We start from the raw sequence: 16929 nt of genomic DNA on the forward strand, positions 1-16929 counted from the left end.
ATGCTGGATTCTATTGGCCAACAATTTACAAAGACGAACACCTTCTTTGCAAATACTGTGATGCATGTCAAAGGGCCGGAAAAATAAGGCAACGTGATGAAATGCCACAAAATGTCATCCAAGTATGTGAAGTATTTGACATTTGGGGTATTGACTTTATGGGTCCATTTCCAAAATCTCATAATAATCTATATATACTCGTAGCCATTGATTATGTATCTAAATGGGCGGAAGCACAAGCTCTCCCAACTAACGATGCACGAGTTGTAGTCAACTTTTTAAAACGTCTTTTTGCAAGGTTTGGAACACCGAAAGCTTTAATAAGTGATCGGGGTACTCATTTCTGTAATAATCAACTTGAGAAAGTTCTTAAAAGATATGGAGTAACTCATAAAATCTCCACCGCATATCATCCACAAACAAGTGGACAAGTTGAAAATATAAACCGAGCTTTAAAACGTATTCTAGAGAAAACCGTAGGATCAAATCCGAAGGAATGGTCCATTAAATTGGAGGATGCACTCTGGGCTTTTAGAACAGCCTACAAAACTCCAATTGGAACCACACCTTTTAGACTTGTTTATGGAAAAGCATGTCATCTTCAAGTAGAAATTGAACACAAAGCATTTTGGGCTTTGAAAACATGTAATCTTGATTTACATGAAGCCGGACGTCTACGATTAAGTCAACTAAACGAATTAGAAGAATTAAGACATGAAGCATACGAAAATTCGTTAATCTATAAAGAAAGAACGAAGAAATGGCATGATAAAAGAATCAGAAGTTCAAAAGAATTTAAAGAAGGAGATAGAGTTCTTCTTTTCAATTCACGATTCAAGCTATTTTCTGGAAAATTGAAATCAAGATGGTCTGGACCATTCATAGTCAAAAGAGTTTTCCCATACGGAATGATAGAATTGATAAATTCAAATGGGATTGAATTTAAAGTTAATGGTCACAGAGTTAAACATTACATACATGGTCCGATGGAAGTCGACAACAAAGTTAATCACAATTTCGACACCACAGCTAACTAAGTGTGGGGAGAATCAAGTCTTTAAAGGATAATATGTATTTCTGTTAGAGTTAGATTGTCTGTTTTCGTGTAGTTCTCGAAAATGGAACCCGAATGGTCTTTCCCTAGCAGACCCTAAATAACTAGTCTTCTCCCCCCATTCTGAATTTTTATTTTTTTTTTAGGTTTTTACGAAATGAAGACTGCCTGTGAACTAAACCATGGTCTAATGCTACACGCTTTGATCACTAAACGTAATAATGACATACTCCCGAGTGAAATAGTATCAGTAATCAGAGAAAAAATGGACGGAGTTAGAAAAGAATCCAGATGCGAAGATAATAAGTTACAATTTGGTAAAGGAAAATCAAAATCCGCAGCGAAAAGAAGAGCACGACACCTAGAAAGATGTCACAAATGCGGAAAATGGTCACATGGAGGTAAATGTTCAAATAATCAAACCTATTCAAATACCGAATTTGTTACTTTATGCAGAGACGGACCGTTCATATGTTTAGAAGAAAAGATACTGAATGCTCGAGGTTACGCCTATGTAGCCATGGAAAACCAATTAAACCGACTATCTTATGAATGGGATAGATCATATAACTAAGAAATCTATTTCACAGGTATGTCTGTACAGTTTTTATTTTTATTTTTATTTTTAACCTTTTGATAATAAACGCTAATTTGTTCGCTAAAAAGTATTAAATTGGTATTAAATAAAATTAGGTTTGGCGACCGAAATTATTGATATCATTCAAAAATTTATTACATCACTGCGAAATTTAACGTTTATTCTTAAGGTATAAATATCTTTAATCAATCAAACCAAAATATTTCAAAAATTCGTCATGAGTTAAATTAGGTCTTGGAACCGAAAATACTTTACCGAAAAGAGGGGCGCATATTTTTGATAATATTTGATTGATTAAAGTGGGATAAAAAGACAAAAAGATTTTTAATTTTATTTTTACCATGTTTTTAATCTTAATATTTAAATCTTAAATTAATATTGTAAACTCTGTAAAAACAATATATTTAAAATTGTAAATATTTGAAAAATTAATATAAGTTTGATATGAATTTATAAATTTTTAAATTAACTTTGGTGTGAACTTTTAATTTTTAAAATATAAATTTTTAATTTTATGCATTTCAAATTTTAAGTTTGGTGTAAATTTTTAATATTAATTTTGAATTTTATATTTAAGTTGTGTGAATTTAAAAACAAAAATTTACTTTATCTCATTAAGTTAAGAATATGATTTTTAAAATTCGTCGTAAGTTGAAGACTAGGTCTTTGAACCGAAATTGCTTTACCCGAGGGAGGGACGGGAACTTTTATTATCATTATTTTTAATCTTATTGATTTAAAGTATGCCAAAAACATTAAAAAAACCCAAAAATCTTAGCTTTTAAAACAATCGCTACAAAAAGACAAATTTTAAAATTTTGTCGAAGGACGGACTAGGACATCGATCCGAAACGACCTCGTCCTAAATAACAAGGGAAACAAAATTTTAAAATTAAGTACTTAATTGTTTCAAAAATTAATGATTATAAAAAAAAAAAAAAAAAAAAAAAAAATCTCCGCTGGTCGCGGAGTTTGGAGGGTAAATCCCCGCGACTCGCGGGAGGACCGGATTACAGAAAAAAAAATAAGAGCTGCAACAGCTCAGTTTCACACTCCACACCCAAAAATACAGCTCGAAATACTCCGAAAAAACCCGAAAAACACCCCCAAAAATCCCAATTTTTAACCGTTAATCACCAAATTTTTTGCTAAAATCATGTTGAGAAGGATGCTATCTAAGAATTACTCAAGAAAAACGGTAAATTTCTACACCTAAACACCATTTAATTCGAAATTTGGTGTTCTTGAGTCATTTTTTCCCCAATTTGATTTTGATGCTTTTTAGTGTAATTAGACTTAAATTGTTTATGTATTATGCTTGTATAACCTAGATTGATGCTGTTTAACATAATTAGAAGCCTTAAACTTCAAATTTTGAATAATCTAGGGTTTGTGTTCTTGAGCAAATTTGGGGCTTTTTGATATAAACAGGTTATGGCCGATTTTTGTCATGAATTGTTGCTAAATTGAGTAGTGTAACATGTCTAGGTAGTTAAATAATCCAAACTTTGAGCCTAAACATGATTTTGAGAATTAAAGTGGACTTTTTCAAGTCTAAAATTCATGAACTTGATTTTTGAAAGATAATGCCATTTGAGACTTGTTTGATTGCTAGTAATGATTATTTTGACATGTTATTTGAGTTGAATGCTTATGAACTTGGCGAAAATTTTCGTATATGCTTATTTGAAAAAGTGTAGATTTGATAAAAATGTGAAAATAAGCTTAAGTTTGATATAAATTGATAATGTCATTGTAATTATTTTGATTGATGATTTTGCTGACACTAATGCATATATGGATGCACAAAAATTGTGTTTGATGTGTTTTGCAGAATGAAAGGGGTGAATCTTCATCCCAAGCCCGCAATGCTCCTGCTGAGAATTTGGAACAACAGGAGGTAGATAACTACTACAAGCAGGATATACCTCATCCAGTCATGACCTTTTCCGATATGCACTTGGAAGAGTTGCACCCGAACCTGAGATTTGACAGACTTTGGATAGATTATCCAAAATATCAACGGGGTTTGCATACTCTTCATTCTAAGGTTGTTGAGGTACCGAGGGTCATAGAATGGGGACCCTTAGAAGCTGTAGAATTGGCCGGGCCAATTAGGGAATTACTTGTACAGAGGTATGGTAATTCTTCTTTTAATGACTGGATATGTTTATTCACCATACGCAGACCTGTATATAAAGTATGGTGTGAAGAATTGTTATGTAGTATAGAGTTGAATGATCGGGTAGCTAGTTTAACCGATCGTTCTTTTATTAGATTTTTGTTAGGCGGTTCGATGCGCCACATGTCTTTACTGGACATGGCTCAGGCTTTACGTATATATACGCCTGAGGAGTTAGCGTCTGCCGATTGTAGAGGATTGATACTAAACGGTAGAAAGATAGATGAGAATTTTGATACACACGGTGTGTGAAGTCAAATGACAAGCCATCACCGTTTCAAAGGGGGAAATTACTCTTATTTGGATATAGATAGAGCCGAATTAAGAGTGATACATAGGTTTTTAGCTAATTCGATTACACAAAGGGGTAAAAACAAGGAAAAAGTAAATGAACAGGATTTGTTTTACCATATGTGTATTCGAGACCCACAAAGCGCTGTAAGTATACCATATTGTGTGGGTTATTATTTATCAGCTATGGTTCGGGGGATGCGACCACATAGCATAATAGGAGGTGGAATTTTTATTACTTTGATTGGTGAATATCTCGGTGTGGATATAAGTCGGGGGTTATTCCGGAAAACTTATCTAGGGTAAAAACTAGATTTCAAAAGATCAAATGTTTTCATAAAGATCCAATTTCCTTAATGGATCTAAATTTTTATAGTCATGTGGGACTGTAAACCATATCGTTACTACCATTGTTTATACCGCCGTATAGAAATCACTGATGTACAAAGTGTGAAGAATAAAGAAGTGATTCTAGTATTTCAAGACGATATTGCTTGAGGACAAGCAACGCTCAAGTGTGGGAATATTTGATAATGCTAAAAACGAACATATATTTCATAGCATTATTCCTCAAGAAAGACAAGCTTTTAGTTGCAATTGTTCTATTTACAAGAGATATTCGTTTAAATAATAAAAGGTGAAGACAAAAGACAGATTCGACGAATTGAAGACGCAAACGACCAAAAAGCTCAAAAGTACAAAAGACAATCAAAAAGGTTCCAATTATTGATAAGAAACGTCTCGAAATTACAAGAGTACAAGATTCAAAACGCAAAGTACAAAATATAAAATTGTACGCAAGGACGTTCGAAAATCCGGAACCGGGACCAGAGTCAACTCTTAACGCTCGACGCAACGGACTAAAAATTACAAGTTAACTATGTATATAAATATAATATAATATATAATTAATTATATTAATTATATATATATTATATTTATAAATAAAAAACCGTCGGCAGAGAAAGACTCCAAGGACTGAGCTGTAATTTCATTCTCCGCGACTCGCGAAGTTTGAAGAGGATTTTGCCGCGAGTCGCGGAGCCCCAAATTTGAAAACTGCCTATAAAGCCAACCGAATTCTGATCAAAAACCATCATCTTTTTCTTCCTCATTCATACGTAAAATTTATATTTATATTTATAATTTATATTTTAATTTTAATTATAATTCTAATAATAAGGGTATGTTAGCGAATATTGTAAGGGTGTAAGTCGAAATTCTGTCCGTGTAACGCTACGCTATTTTTAATCATTGTAAGTTATGTTCAACATTTTTACATTAATGTCTCATAGCTAAGTTATTATTATGCTTATTTAAAACGAAGTAATCATGATGTTGGGCTAATTACTAAAATTGGGTAATTGGGCTTTGTACCATAATTGGGGTTTGGACAAAAGAACGACACTTGTGGAAATTAGACTATGGGCTATTAATGGGCTTTATATTTGTTTAACTAAATGATAGTTTGTTAATGTTAATATAAAGATTTACAATTGGGCGTCCCTATAAATTACCATATACACTCGATCGGACACGATGGGCGGGGTATTTATATGTACGAATAATCGTTCATTTAACCGGACACGGGAATGGATTAATAGCCACTAGAATAATTAAAACAGGGGTGAAATTACATTCAAGGGTAATTGGTGTAATTGTTAACAAAGTAGTAAAACCTTGGTTTACACGCAGTCGATAACCTGGTGTATTCATTAAACAAAGTATTAAAACCTTGTTACAATTCGAATCCCCAATTAGTTGGAATATTTAACTTCGGGTATAAGAATAATTTGATGAGGACACTCGCACTTTATATTTATGACTGATGGACTGTTATGGACAAAAACCAGACGGACATATTAAATAATCCAGGACAAAGGACAATTAACCCATGGGCATAAAACTAAAATCAACACGTCAAACATCATGATTACGGAAGTTTAAATAAGCATAATTCTTTTATTTCATATTTAATTTCCTTTATTTTATATTTAATTGCACTTCTAATTATCGCACTTTTATTTATTGTTATTTAATCGCACTTTTAATTATCGTACTTTTTAATTATCGTAAGTTTATTTTATCGCACTTTTATTATTCGCAATTTCATTATCGTTATTTACTTTACGCTTTAATTTAAGTCTTGTATTTATTTTATATTTTACATTAGGTTTTAACTGCGACTAAAGTCTTAAAATCGACAAACCGGTCATTAAACGGTAAAAACCCCCCTTTATAATAATAATATTACTTATATATATATTTGTATTTTTAATAAAAGTAAACTAATATAGCGTTGAGCTTTGTTTAAAGATTTCCCTGTGGAACGAACCGGACTTACTAAAAACTACACTACTGTACGATTAGGTACACTGCCTATAAGTGTTGTAGCAAGGTTTAAGTATATCCATTCTATAAATAAATAAATATCTTGTGTAAAATTGTATCGTATTTAATAGTATTTCCTGCTAAAATTAATAACTATTTTATATACACCTCGCATAACATCACCGAGTCACTAGTTTCCATACTCCTAAATGCTTGAATTGCAAAAGCTCTTCTTGCATGGCGTTTACCCAATCATCATAAAGAAGAGCTTCCTCAACAGAATTTGGTTCAATTTGACACACAAAGCATGAATATGCATGTAAGAAGAGTTTGCCTGACCTATTTAGTGAAGAATAGAAAGCTTGCATAACATTCTCAGTTGAAGCTTTCTGATTTTCAGACGTTGAGGCATCATTTGATGGTGCTCCAGAAACTCCTTTCGAATCAACAATAAAATCATCTAAGTGTCGAGGTAGGACAACTGTTCGTGATGATCTACGAAAACCTTCAGGTTCTGGTTGTTCTTCCTGAACTTCGACAATTTGTGGCAGATTATGAAAACTTTCGCCACTGTCTATAGGTTGTGACTCCTCTTCAGAATCAGATCCATCATAAGATGGATCATCTTGATAATCACCTGATTCTTCATCATCTTGAACAAGTTGTTGTTGCGGCACTGGGTGATGTTGTGGTGCCGTTTGAGATTTCGGAACCATTTGTGATGGAGACGTCTGCATTTCATTCAGTAATCTTGCAATAACTTCATCATCAGTAGCAACAGACGGAAGACCAAAAGAATCAAACAAATCTTCATAATCAAACTGCCATGAAAAACCTTTCCCAGCAGGAATAGCAGCATTTCTTTGAACATCTACTTCAAAATGTTCTTCAACACGTTTAGATACAGTGTTGAAAACTCTTTTGTTTGGATTCCCATAACCAAGAAATATACCAGGAACAGCCTTAGGATTAAATTTTCCTCCAGTATCTCGTATCATGATTGAACACGGTGCACCAAAGGGTTCGAAATGTTTAATGTTAGGCTTCCTTTTATGTAGCAATTCATAGCAAGTCTTTCCATGTCTCTTGACTACTAACAATCAATTCATTGTATAACATGCTGTAGCCACAGCTTCACTCCAGAAGTTAACCGGTAAACTTGAATCGGCTAACATAGTTCACGCAGTTTCAATTAACGTTCTGTTACGTCTTTCAGCAACACCATTTGATTGCGGAGTATAAGCTGGACTGAACTGTTGTTTAATGCCTTTCTCGTTGCAGAAACTCTCCATCTGCTGATTCTTGAATTCAGTACCATTATCTGTTCGAGTCTTCCTAACCTTTAACTTGTACAAAGATTCCAGCTTCAAAAACAACAACTTTATATTTTCAAATGTGTCAGACTTCTTCTTTAACATCACTACCCAAGAGTATCATGAGTATTCATCAGTCACTACTAAACAATATGAATCTCCAGAGATGCTTGTTCGATTAATCGGACCAAAAAGATCCATATGTAACAACTCTAGAGGAACAACAATTGAATGATGTTTCTTTGTTGCATGTAACTTTTTAGTCTGTTTGCCTTTCTTACACGGAAGATATCCTTCAGGAATTTGAAAACTCTTAACATTTACTCCCTCAATCAGATTATTATGAACAAGATTGTTCATCTTTCTCAAGCTCAAATGACCCATACGCTTGTGCCATGAAATTGATTCTTGTTCTGTAGCTTTGGATATGAAAGCTTGATGACCTGTTGCAGCTTTAACATGGGCTGTTGACATATCCAAAATATACAAATCTTTATTTCTGGGAGCTGTCATAAGAATCATCTCTTCCGGTATTACATACTCTTTTCTTCAAAATGTAGCATCTTTGATCATCAAAAGCAACCTTATGCTTTTTATCTGCTACTTGCGAAACTGACAGCAGATTATTTGACATCTGCTTCACAAAATTCACTTTATCAAAACTAACATTAGCATTAGCAATCACACCCTGAGCTGTAATAAAACCTCCTTCATCTCCTGCAAAAGAAACAGATCCTCCATTTACTGATTTGACATTAGAAAGTAAGGACATGTTTCCTGTCATGTGCCGGGACGCCCCACTATCAACAATCCAGGTATTTCTACTCGGATCGTAGGCGACCTGCACAATAAGAAAAGAAGTTAGTTTGAGATGGACACCCATGCCCGAATGGCAGTGGGTTTCCCATCGACACCAATAACTTGCACATCCATCCATTGACCCTTTGATCTTGATGGATCATTGGACTTGTCAACAACCTTTGTCTCGGTTTTAGGCTTCCAAATGGTACGTTTACCAACAGATTTCTCATAATAGTCATTCGTTTGAAAAATTTTATTCACACCTGACTGTACCCTTGTGGATGAATTAGCAATAGAATTTGACTTTGGTTTAGAAAAACCTTTTGAACTATTACTTGAAGTACCTATGGAACTGGAACTAGAACTAGAAGCATAGTGTGTAGTTTTCGTTTCAGTGTCAGATTTTCTTTTTGGTTTTTTCCAACGCTGTTGACAGTTAACAGCACAATGACCCTTTTTCCCACATTTATTACAGTTTTGAGTTTCTGGTGTACGTGTTTTTGAACTCAGGTGCTTATTGGGAAAAGACTGTTTCATGGGTGACATATGTTTCTCAACATGATGTTTCAAGCCTGGTCGACGGTTAGGATGCACATATTTAGGCACATTGTTAGTATTAGGGCTCCTTTTATTAAATAGTTCTTCAGGTGCTTGTGTAAGAACATATTCTTTATCTAGGTTGAGTCCCTGCTGATACTTGACAGGTGTCTGAAATATTTTATTTCCATTAGAGTTCCTAGAGTTTACTTGTTTTCTAGGTGTGGGTTGTCCGCTTTCACTAGCCTTACTAGCATTCAATGGATTTTTCAGGATAGTGATTGGTTTGGATTTTGGTGTCACAAACTCTGAAACTTTTTCATACTCTGAATCAGATTTACTGTCCTCAGCTAAGCCTTCAACAACCGGCTTAGTGTTGTCTGATTTTTCATTCTCTACAGGCTTAACACTTAGGATTTCACTAAGGCAAGAATCAGAAGGTTTATTAATGTACTCATTCCTAAGAGGAGGAGGACACTCTTTATAACCTAAACCCTTTTTACCATCATTCTTGTTATAGACAGTATAGTCAATGACATATGACATTCGCTGCCAAGTGTCATTTCTAGCCTTTTCTGACTCATACTTAATCTTAAACTCTTCCTTTTCTCTCTTAGCACATTTAAGTTGATTTAAGTACATCATTATAGCCTTTTGGTCACCTGAAATTGTAGCTCTTAAATCATGAACTTGATTTTCTAGAGTTTTGATTGTCTCCCTGAATTCCTTTTTATTGTTAAACAGAGTTAAATTAGTCTCGTATAGGCCTTTTACCTCAAGATAAGCTGCTTTAACAATCCTAAGTTCCTGTTTTACTTCAGGACAGTAGATACATCCTAAGGGGATATCATTCAGTTTTGAAACTATGGATTCAAGTTTAGCAATTTCTAACTTATGATCAGCACAATCGTTACATTCCAAAGGAAATTCAGTTTGTACCTTAGAGTCACTTGATGTGTTTGCCATGAACGCATATTCCTTTTCTTCAGTCTCTGATTCAGGTTCAGATTCTGAACTAGAACTGGAACAGTCAGAATTATTCAACTCAACTGAAGTCTTGACATCATCTACCACAATAGTTTCTCCATCTGATGAAGATGAACTACTGTAATCAGTCCATACATCGCCATCATTGTGCATTGCGTACTTGAACTTCTCATACACTCTCTTGTTAAGAACACCTCTTCTAACATATCTGATCATTGCATAAGTTCGCTCAATTCTTGCTTCCATCTTGCAGATGTAACACATGCATTCATTCGCAGTACCAACACAACCAGCTTTCTCTCTCTCTTGTTTCTCACTTTCAGTTTCTTCTTCGGTCTTAGGCATTCTAACAACGTTAGCATGATTTTCATCATCAGCAAATACTGTCCAATCACAACCTTCGTCTGAATATGTTGCAATTAAGCCTTTTGCTTTATCATTTCTGATAGTATCACTGCTCGTTGTTTCAACTGGCACATTAACCTTTATCTTATTAAACTGATTGTGAAATGGGTTGTGAAAACCAGTTTTCTGTGGCCTGGTACATGTTCTTTTGAAGTGTCCTAACTCATTGCAATTAAAACATCTCACTTTTGACATATCAAAACCTAACTTAGTATCTCTAGTAACACCTAAGCTCTGTTGACCTGTCCTTTTCAGAAATTTCTTCACTCGTCTAATCACACTACCCATAGCCCAGAGGATATCCATCTTTTCAATTTCATCCTCATCAATCTGCTCATAATCTTCTGCTTCTAAATAAGCATTACCAATTTGACCACCAACCATTTCATTATAAGAATTAACTACCAAAGCAACTAAAGCCATATCTTCCTCTACAACTGAAAGGGGCCTAGTTCTTAAATTCTCAGTGTTGAGAACTACAGTTTTTGGCTCCTGTCTAATGGTGGACTGATTTGTACTACTAGGCTTATTTACTTGGGTTGGAAACATCACATTTTGAGCAGGTTGTGATCTATTTACAGCACTATCATTATAAACAAACGCTGTTTGTAAGGGAGCATGAACATTGCTCAATCCAGAAGTACCAGCTTTGTAAATTATAGGACTCTGTTGACCCTCAAGACGTTTCTTCTTGGTTTCCATATCCAAGTCCTTTACCATCAATTTTGATGTGAATTTATCTAGGGTCAGTGATTCACCAGCAGACGAAGCTCTGTCTTCTATCTGTTCAATAAACGCATCCCACTTGTGTGGTAAACCATCTGTTAATTGTTTGATAGCTTTCTGTTCTGTAACTTCTACACCTAAGTTACCCAATTCAGAGACAAGATGACGATAACGAATGATTGTCTCTTCTAACGTTTCATGACTTAGAGCAGCAAACCTTTTCCATTCACTTTTGATTACTTTAGCTTTCTTTTCACGATACGCCTTATTTCCTTCGACACCTATCTTAATAGCATTCCAAAGAGAATATGAAGTTAAGTGCATTTGATATTGATGATAAATATCACCGTCTAAACCCTGGGTCAATTGAGCATAACATCTACATTCTAAGGCATATGTTTCTTTTTCTGTCACGCTATAATCTTCATACTTTTTACTATTACCATCAATACCTAAAGGCTCTTTATATTCATGTTGTATCAAATCCCACATTCTAGGATCAAGGCCTCTAATGTAATTCATGAACCTAGCCCTCCATCTAATGTAATCATTTGTATTATCAAGTCTAGGAGCACGATTGGCACTGCCTGATTCACTATCAGATAGTAAAATGTTTTGAACGCCGGAAGTAATTGCCATTGCCTGATCAGACATTTTAAAATTTAATTAAGGTTGAATCTGATCCTAAGTCGGTCGACTGTTGGTGACAGTCGGTCGATGAACAGCTACAGTCGGTCGATGAACAGCTACAGTCGGTCGATGAACATCTACAGTCGGTCGACTGTCAATGATTAATTGGTCGAAGTTCTGTTTACATTTAGGCAAATGGTAGTACTTTTTTCAATCGGTCGATGTTCCTTCAATCGGTCGGTTTAGTACTTAAGTCGGTCGGTTTACAACTTAAGTCGGTCGGTTTAGCATATGTCGGTCGGTTTAAAGACAATCGGTCGAACTAATGACAATCGGTCGAAATACATGAAAATCGGTCGATTGTCTCCTAAGTCGGTCGACTGTACTTTCTTTCAGAGCTAGAATCCAAAAAAATCAGGTTTTTGACTTCTAAACGATTTCAAGCTCAATTTTCGAACTAAAACTACTGACCAACACCTTAAGCAACTAAGAATGACTTATGTAAACACTCTAAAGCAATTAAAACCAAAGGTTTAACGTAAAAGTATACAAAATTCAATCCAAAACCAATTTTTGACCCAAAAATATACCAAGAACTTGTTTAAAACAATTGATTCAGCAAGCCAGAGCTCTGATACCACTTTGTAGACGCTGAGAGAGGATCTTAGAATCAACCTAACACGATCTAGAGGCGGAATAACACTAGAAAGAGCTTAAACGAATATCTATGGGTTTTCGGGTTCGTACAAGTCAAACCAAGATTAGATCTTGATAAACACGAAGCCTAGACTGACATTCTGTGGTATTTGGACATGAAGATTGAGAGAGACTCGACCTAGAACTGTTTTCGTGTGTGTGTAATCTGCAGAGTTGTTAACCAAATTAATGAAGATTAATTAGGCTTAAATACCTCAGTTCCTATGTCGGTCGACAGTGGATGACAGTCGGTCGACTGACCATGTCAGTCGGCCGACTGTCGAGTAATATTACGAAATATATTTAAACGTTTACAAATATAAAATAACACATCGACAATCAACGTTTAACAATATTACAGGTTACAACATGATCGAATAAAACGTTAAAGTTCATGGAACTAGGGATTACAGAATATGCACTAACAATTACCTTAGGTCAGTATGCGTTTAAATAGAGATTAATGTATTATCCTTTTTGTTCAGAGTCGACTCTTCATTTGGTTTTGAGGCTCAGGGGAGGAAAAAGTGGTACTGTTGCACCTTATTTGGGGAATTTGGCTAGGAAATACGTTCAGGACAAAGTAATTTGCCGCATGTAAGTTCGCTAAATCTTCATATATTTTTATGATCATCCAAATGTTGGGTATATATCATATTTGTATTCTTTTTGTGTTTTTGATGTGCTTAAAATAGATGTGAGATATTTCGGATGCTGAATCATTGAATAGATCAGGGATTTTATTTCTCTATGAAATTATGATTATAAACTTGTCTGAATTTCATCATTAGCCTTTTTACTATTTCTTTTATGTAGCCTTCTAAAATGTATGTGAATTATTTGACTTATATGTATTAATGCCTTTGATGTCTGAAATCTGTTCGGTTAGGTGCTATGCTCGCCTAAACCCAAGGGCTGTTAACTGCAGGAAGTGTCACAGCACCCAAGTAATCTTTCTTTCCACCTTACTTGTAATTTTATTTTTTGTACACACTTCTAACATTGTTTGTTATACGTGCTTTATCTGGTTGTATTATTTGTTGATTTTTCTTTGCTTTTATGTGTTTGCAGCTAAGGCCAAAGAAGAAGCTCCGACTCCACGTCCCATGAGTGTTTTGTTTGCTGGAAGAGGAGCTAGCTATCTGGTTGTTTTATAAAATAAGGACCTTGTTTAGTGGTTTTTGTTATTTTCTATGAACTTAAACCTGTTTAATGCTTTGTTTAATTCCTCTAGCACAATTAGTCTTTGTACTCTTGGTGCACCTTTTGTTTTAATTCCGTCTCTAATAAATGTTGTTCGTTCTGATGTGAAAATTCTGAAACTTGTGTTTAGTTTAGTATGATGAAGGCTAGCTGAGTCCTGTTAGCCTTTTAGCATAAAAGCATGCCATCTAACCCTTTACTCGCTAATAGTCAGTTTTTAAGTGAAATTATGTGATCATAACTAATAAGCTTTGTCATTAATAAACTAAAATCATATGCGATGTTTGTTTGGTAGTTGTGGTTGCGGTAAAGGATCGAGTGTTTTTTTACTACCGTTGTTACTGGATGACCTAAAGACGATAACACAATTTTCGTTCGAAATATGTAATTGGCGAAGGCTCTAATTGCTGAGTTTTCCATGGAAAGCTAAGAAATGGGGATAAAATAATTATAAAGAAGTTGAATACCTGCTCAATACAAGACTCTGAATCTGAGTTTAAGAACAAGATGAGAGCGTCGTTATCAGTTTAGTTGGTGTAACTAACTAACTAACATGCATAGTTTAACTGTTCTTGAGATTGTTTTAATTTGGAAATCTATATCTATACAAGCATACAATTAAGCCTTAAGAACGAGTATTTTTTGCAATTTTGTGGTTATTGTATGGAGAAAAAGAACCGAATCTTGGTATATCAGTATGCAACCATGGTTTGTTTGTAGATGTTACAAGGTAACCAAACAAAACTACTTCTTTTTAAAAGTTTCTTTTTTGACTAGATTTTAAAATTTCATGGTTTTATGGTTTGGGTTAGGTAGAAAAGGCTGTGACGATAGTGATGAACGTGGTGCGGTTTTAAATTGGGTACAGAGAGTAAAATCCGCTTATGGTGTAGCCATAGCAAGAGGTCTTGAATATCTACGTGAAAAACTTGACCCACAAATAGTTCATTGTGATGTAAGATCGAGCATTGTCCTTGTGTTTGAAAATTATGAATCGAAAATACGATTTCAGCTTTAGCAATTTGTCTTCTGACACTGCAGCTCGGCTGCAGTCAACTAGAGTGTTGGGAACTTTTGGATACAATTCTCCTAAGTAAGTGTTACTAGTCATATATAATGTTTTTGTATAACAGTTAGAGAAACAGAACTCAGTGTTCGTGGGTCAATATGACCTGGCCTGACCCGTTTCACCCATACGATGTTGACCGAAATTTGAACCCCAAAGTGTGTTCATCTGTAAATGTACTAAATCTGTTTATGATGTCCACAAATGTCAGTTAGTAGCAGTGGCAGCACTGTTTGTCCAATACGAGGCAGACTTTCGAATAAGTATGACGATTGTGGTCAAGGCTTTAACTGAGTCTTAGTCCTAGTCAACATTCAACCAGTTTTGAGGGACCAACGCTTAAACTGAGACATAGATTTTAAAACAAAAATTGTCAATTATTTGATGGTATCGTTACCCCGAATGTGGAACAGGTCAAAGTTTTTGAGCCCAGAGGGCACAGGTATGCAGCTATGAGCTCTGTATGGTTCAGGAGATGACCTGACTCTTTGAGCATATGTAACAATCTTGACCCGTATCATATTGATTCGTCGTTTAACCATGAATGTATAACTCCTGTAATTTTATTTAGATGAGGTGTTAATCGTTGCTGTATGAAAAAGTATACGAAGTACCAATATGGCAACAAATGTCCGTAATAGATTAATCTCGAAGTCGTCCAAGATTCTAGAACCGTCAACGATTGTATAGATTCTTTTACGATTAAGTTAATACTGCTGAAACTAGTAATCCTAGCTCATAGACGCACACGAATAAAAAGTCGTAGATCGTTGTTTTACAGATACTGTATATATGATGCTAATCGACTTTTTTCACACTTTTCACTTACAATGTGTCCCTAGCTTTCTCTTTACCTTTTTCGTCATTATCTAGCCTTTTCGGCTTGATCTGTAGAAATTACTTGATTATTTGAATCAATAAGGAAATGCAAATTCATATATTAAAGCTTACATCAACTTTTGAGAAATAGCATGGCCAAATCGAATCGTTTGATCATTTTCACTCGAATATCGAAGAATAGAAATACAAAACATTCAGACAAAATATTTATCAACGGAAGTCATGTTTATGAAGAACTAGTACAGCAAAAACTAAGTTATATGCTGAAACTGACTAATCAATTTTCCATAGATGTACACGAAAGAATAGTAAATAAGAGAATGTCCTTACATTTTCGTATTCGATTCAAATCATTCTCAATCCCATGAGTGCTATCTATGTCACCAATCTGAATAAATAATAACTTGGGATTACTAGAAAGTCGGTCAAAACTTGTCCAAAACCTTGAAAATTATTTCAAACTCGGTCATAACTGGTCAAAATTCAACCAAAACTCGGTCAAAATTGATCAAAGTCAAACTTTGTCAACATCGGAGTGCTCCCCAAGTACTCTCCGAGTTGCTGAGTACTCCCTAAAAAGTATTGACCGACTATCTACAGTGGCGATTCTAGGATTGTAACTCAATGGGTTCCTGATTTTTTTTTTCAGTACTAAATATATTAGAATGCTATTTTAGTGGTAGTTTACTTTCAAAAAATCAAAATTAGAAAAATATATGAGGTCCGAGTAGTTAAATTTAGAGATGTCTTATAGAATTTAAAAGAAAAACTATCAATCCGAAAAATATATGGGATCCTGCAGTTAAATTTACTAGTGTCCTATACAATATAAAAAGTATATTCTACTAAAAATCTTTAAACTAGTGGTGTCCCGTGAACCCACGGAGTTATAAGCAAACTCGCCATTGCTCCCAGAGTAGCAAGTTTTGCAACGTTGGTTGTAGTAAGACCCGAAACGGATTATGGGTAGAGGTGGAAGCATGATTCTCTATCACTGTTGTCAAGTAATAATGAAATTTTTTGATCAAGTAAGAAGGAAGTTATACTTCAGTGCTAAAATAGAAAAATCAAGTAAACTTCGAACAAGAATGCCCCTAACAATCTTAATACCTAAATAAGCATCACTCTATTATTTTTCAACTCAATGATCACTAATTTAATTAAATAACATGACAAACAATTTTTTTTTTTAACCAGAAATAAATGGGACATGGAACATAATTTAATAAACCAAATTATAAATATTTTATTATTATTATTGTAATGTAA

At 34.6% G+C, this 16929-nt stretch overlaps 1 protein-coding gene across 1 annotated transcript in view; it reads left to right on the plus strand.

The window, feature by feature from the left end:
- LOC139851614 (ubiquitin-ribosomal protein eL40 fusion protein-like) overlaps positions 1 to 13750 on the plus strand; it is a 114929-nt gene extending 101179 nt beyond the window's left edge. The window contains exons 3-5 of the mRNA XM_071840707.1: positions 13037 to 13148; positions 13441 to 13498; positions 13623 to 13750. Coding sequence (XP_071696808.1) covers positions 13037 to 13148; positions 13441 to 13498; positions 13623 to 13661 — 209 coding nt within the window. The 3' untranslated portion in view covers positions 13662 to 13750. The remainder of the gene's footprint in view (positions 1 to 13036; positions 13149 to 13440; positions 13499 to 13622) is intronic.
- The last annotated feature ends 3179 nt before the right edge of the window (positions 13751 to 16929 follow it).

Source organism: Rutidosis leptorrhynchoides, chromosome 6 (assembly GCF_046630445.1).
Source record: "Rutidosis leptorrhynchoides isolate AG116_Rl617_1_P2 chromosome 6, CSIRO_AGI_Rlap_v1, whole genome shotgun sequence".
Taxonomy (NCBI): domain Eukaryota; kingdom Viridiplantae; phylum Streptophyta; class Magnoliopsida; order Asterales; family Asteraceae; genus Rutidosis; species Rutidosis leptorrhynchoides.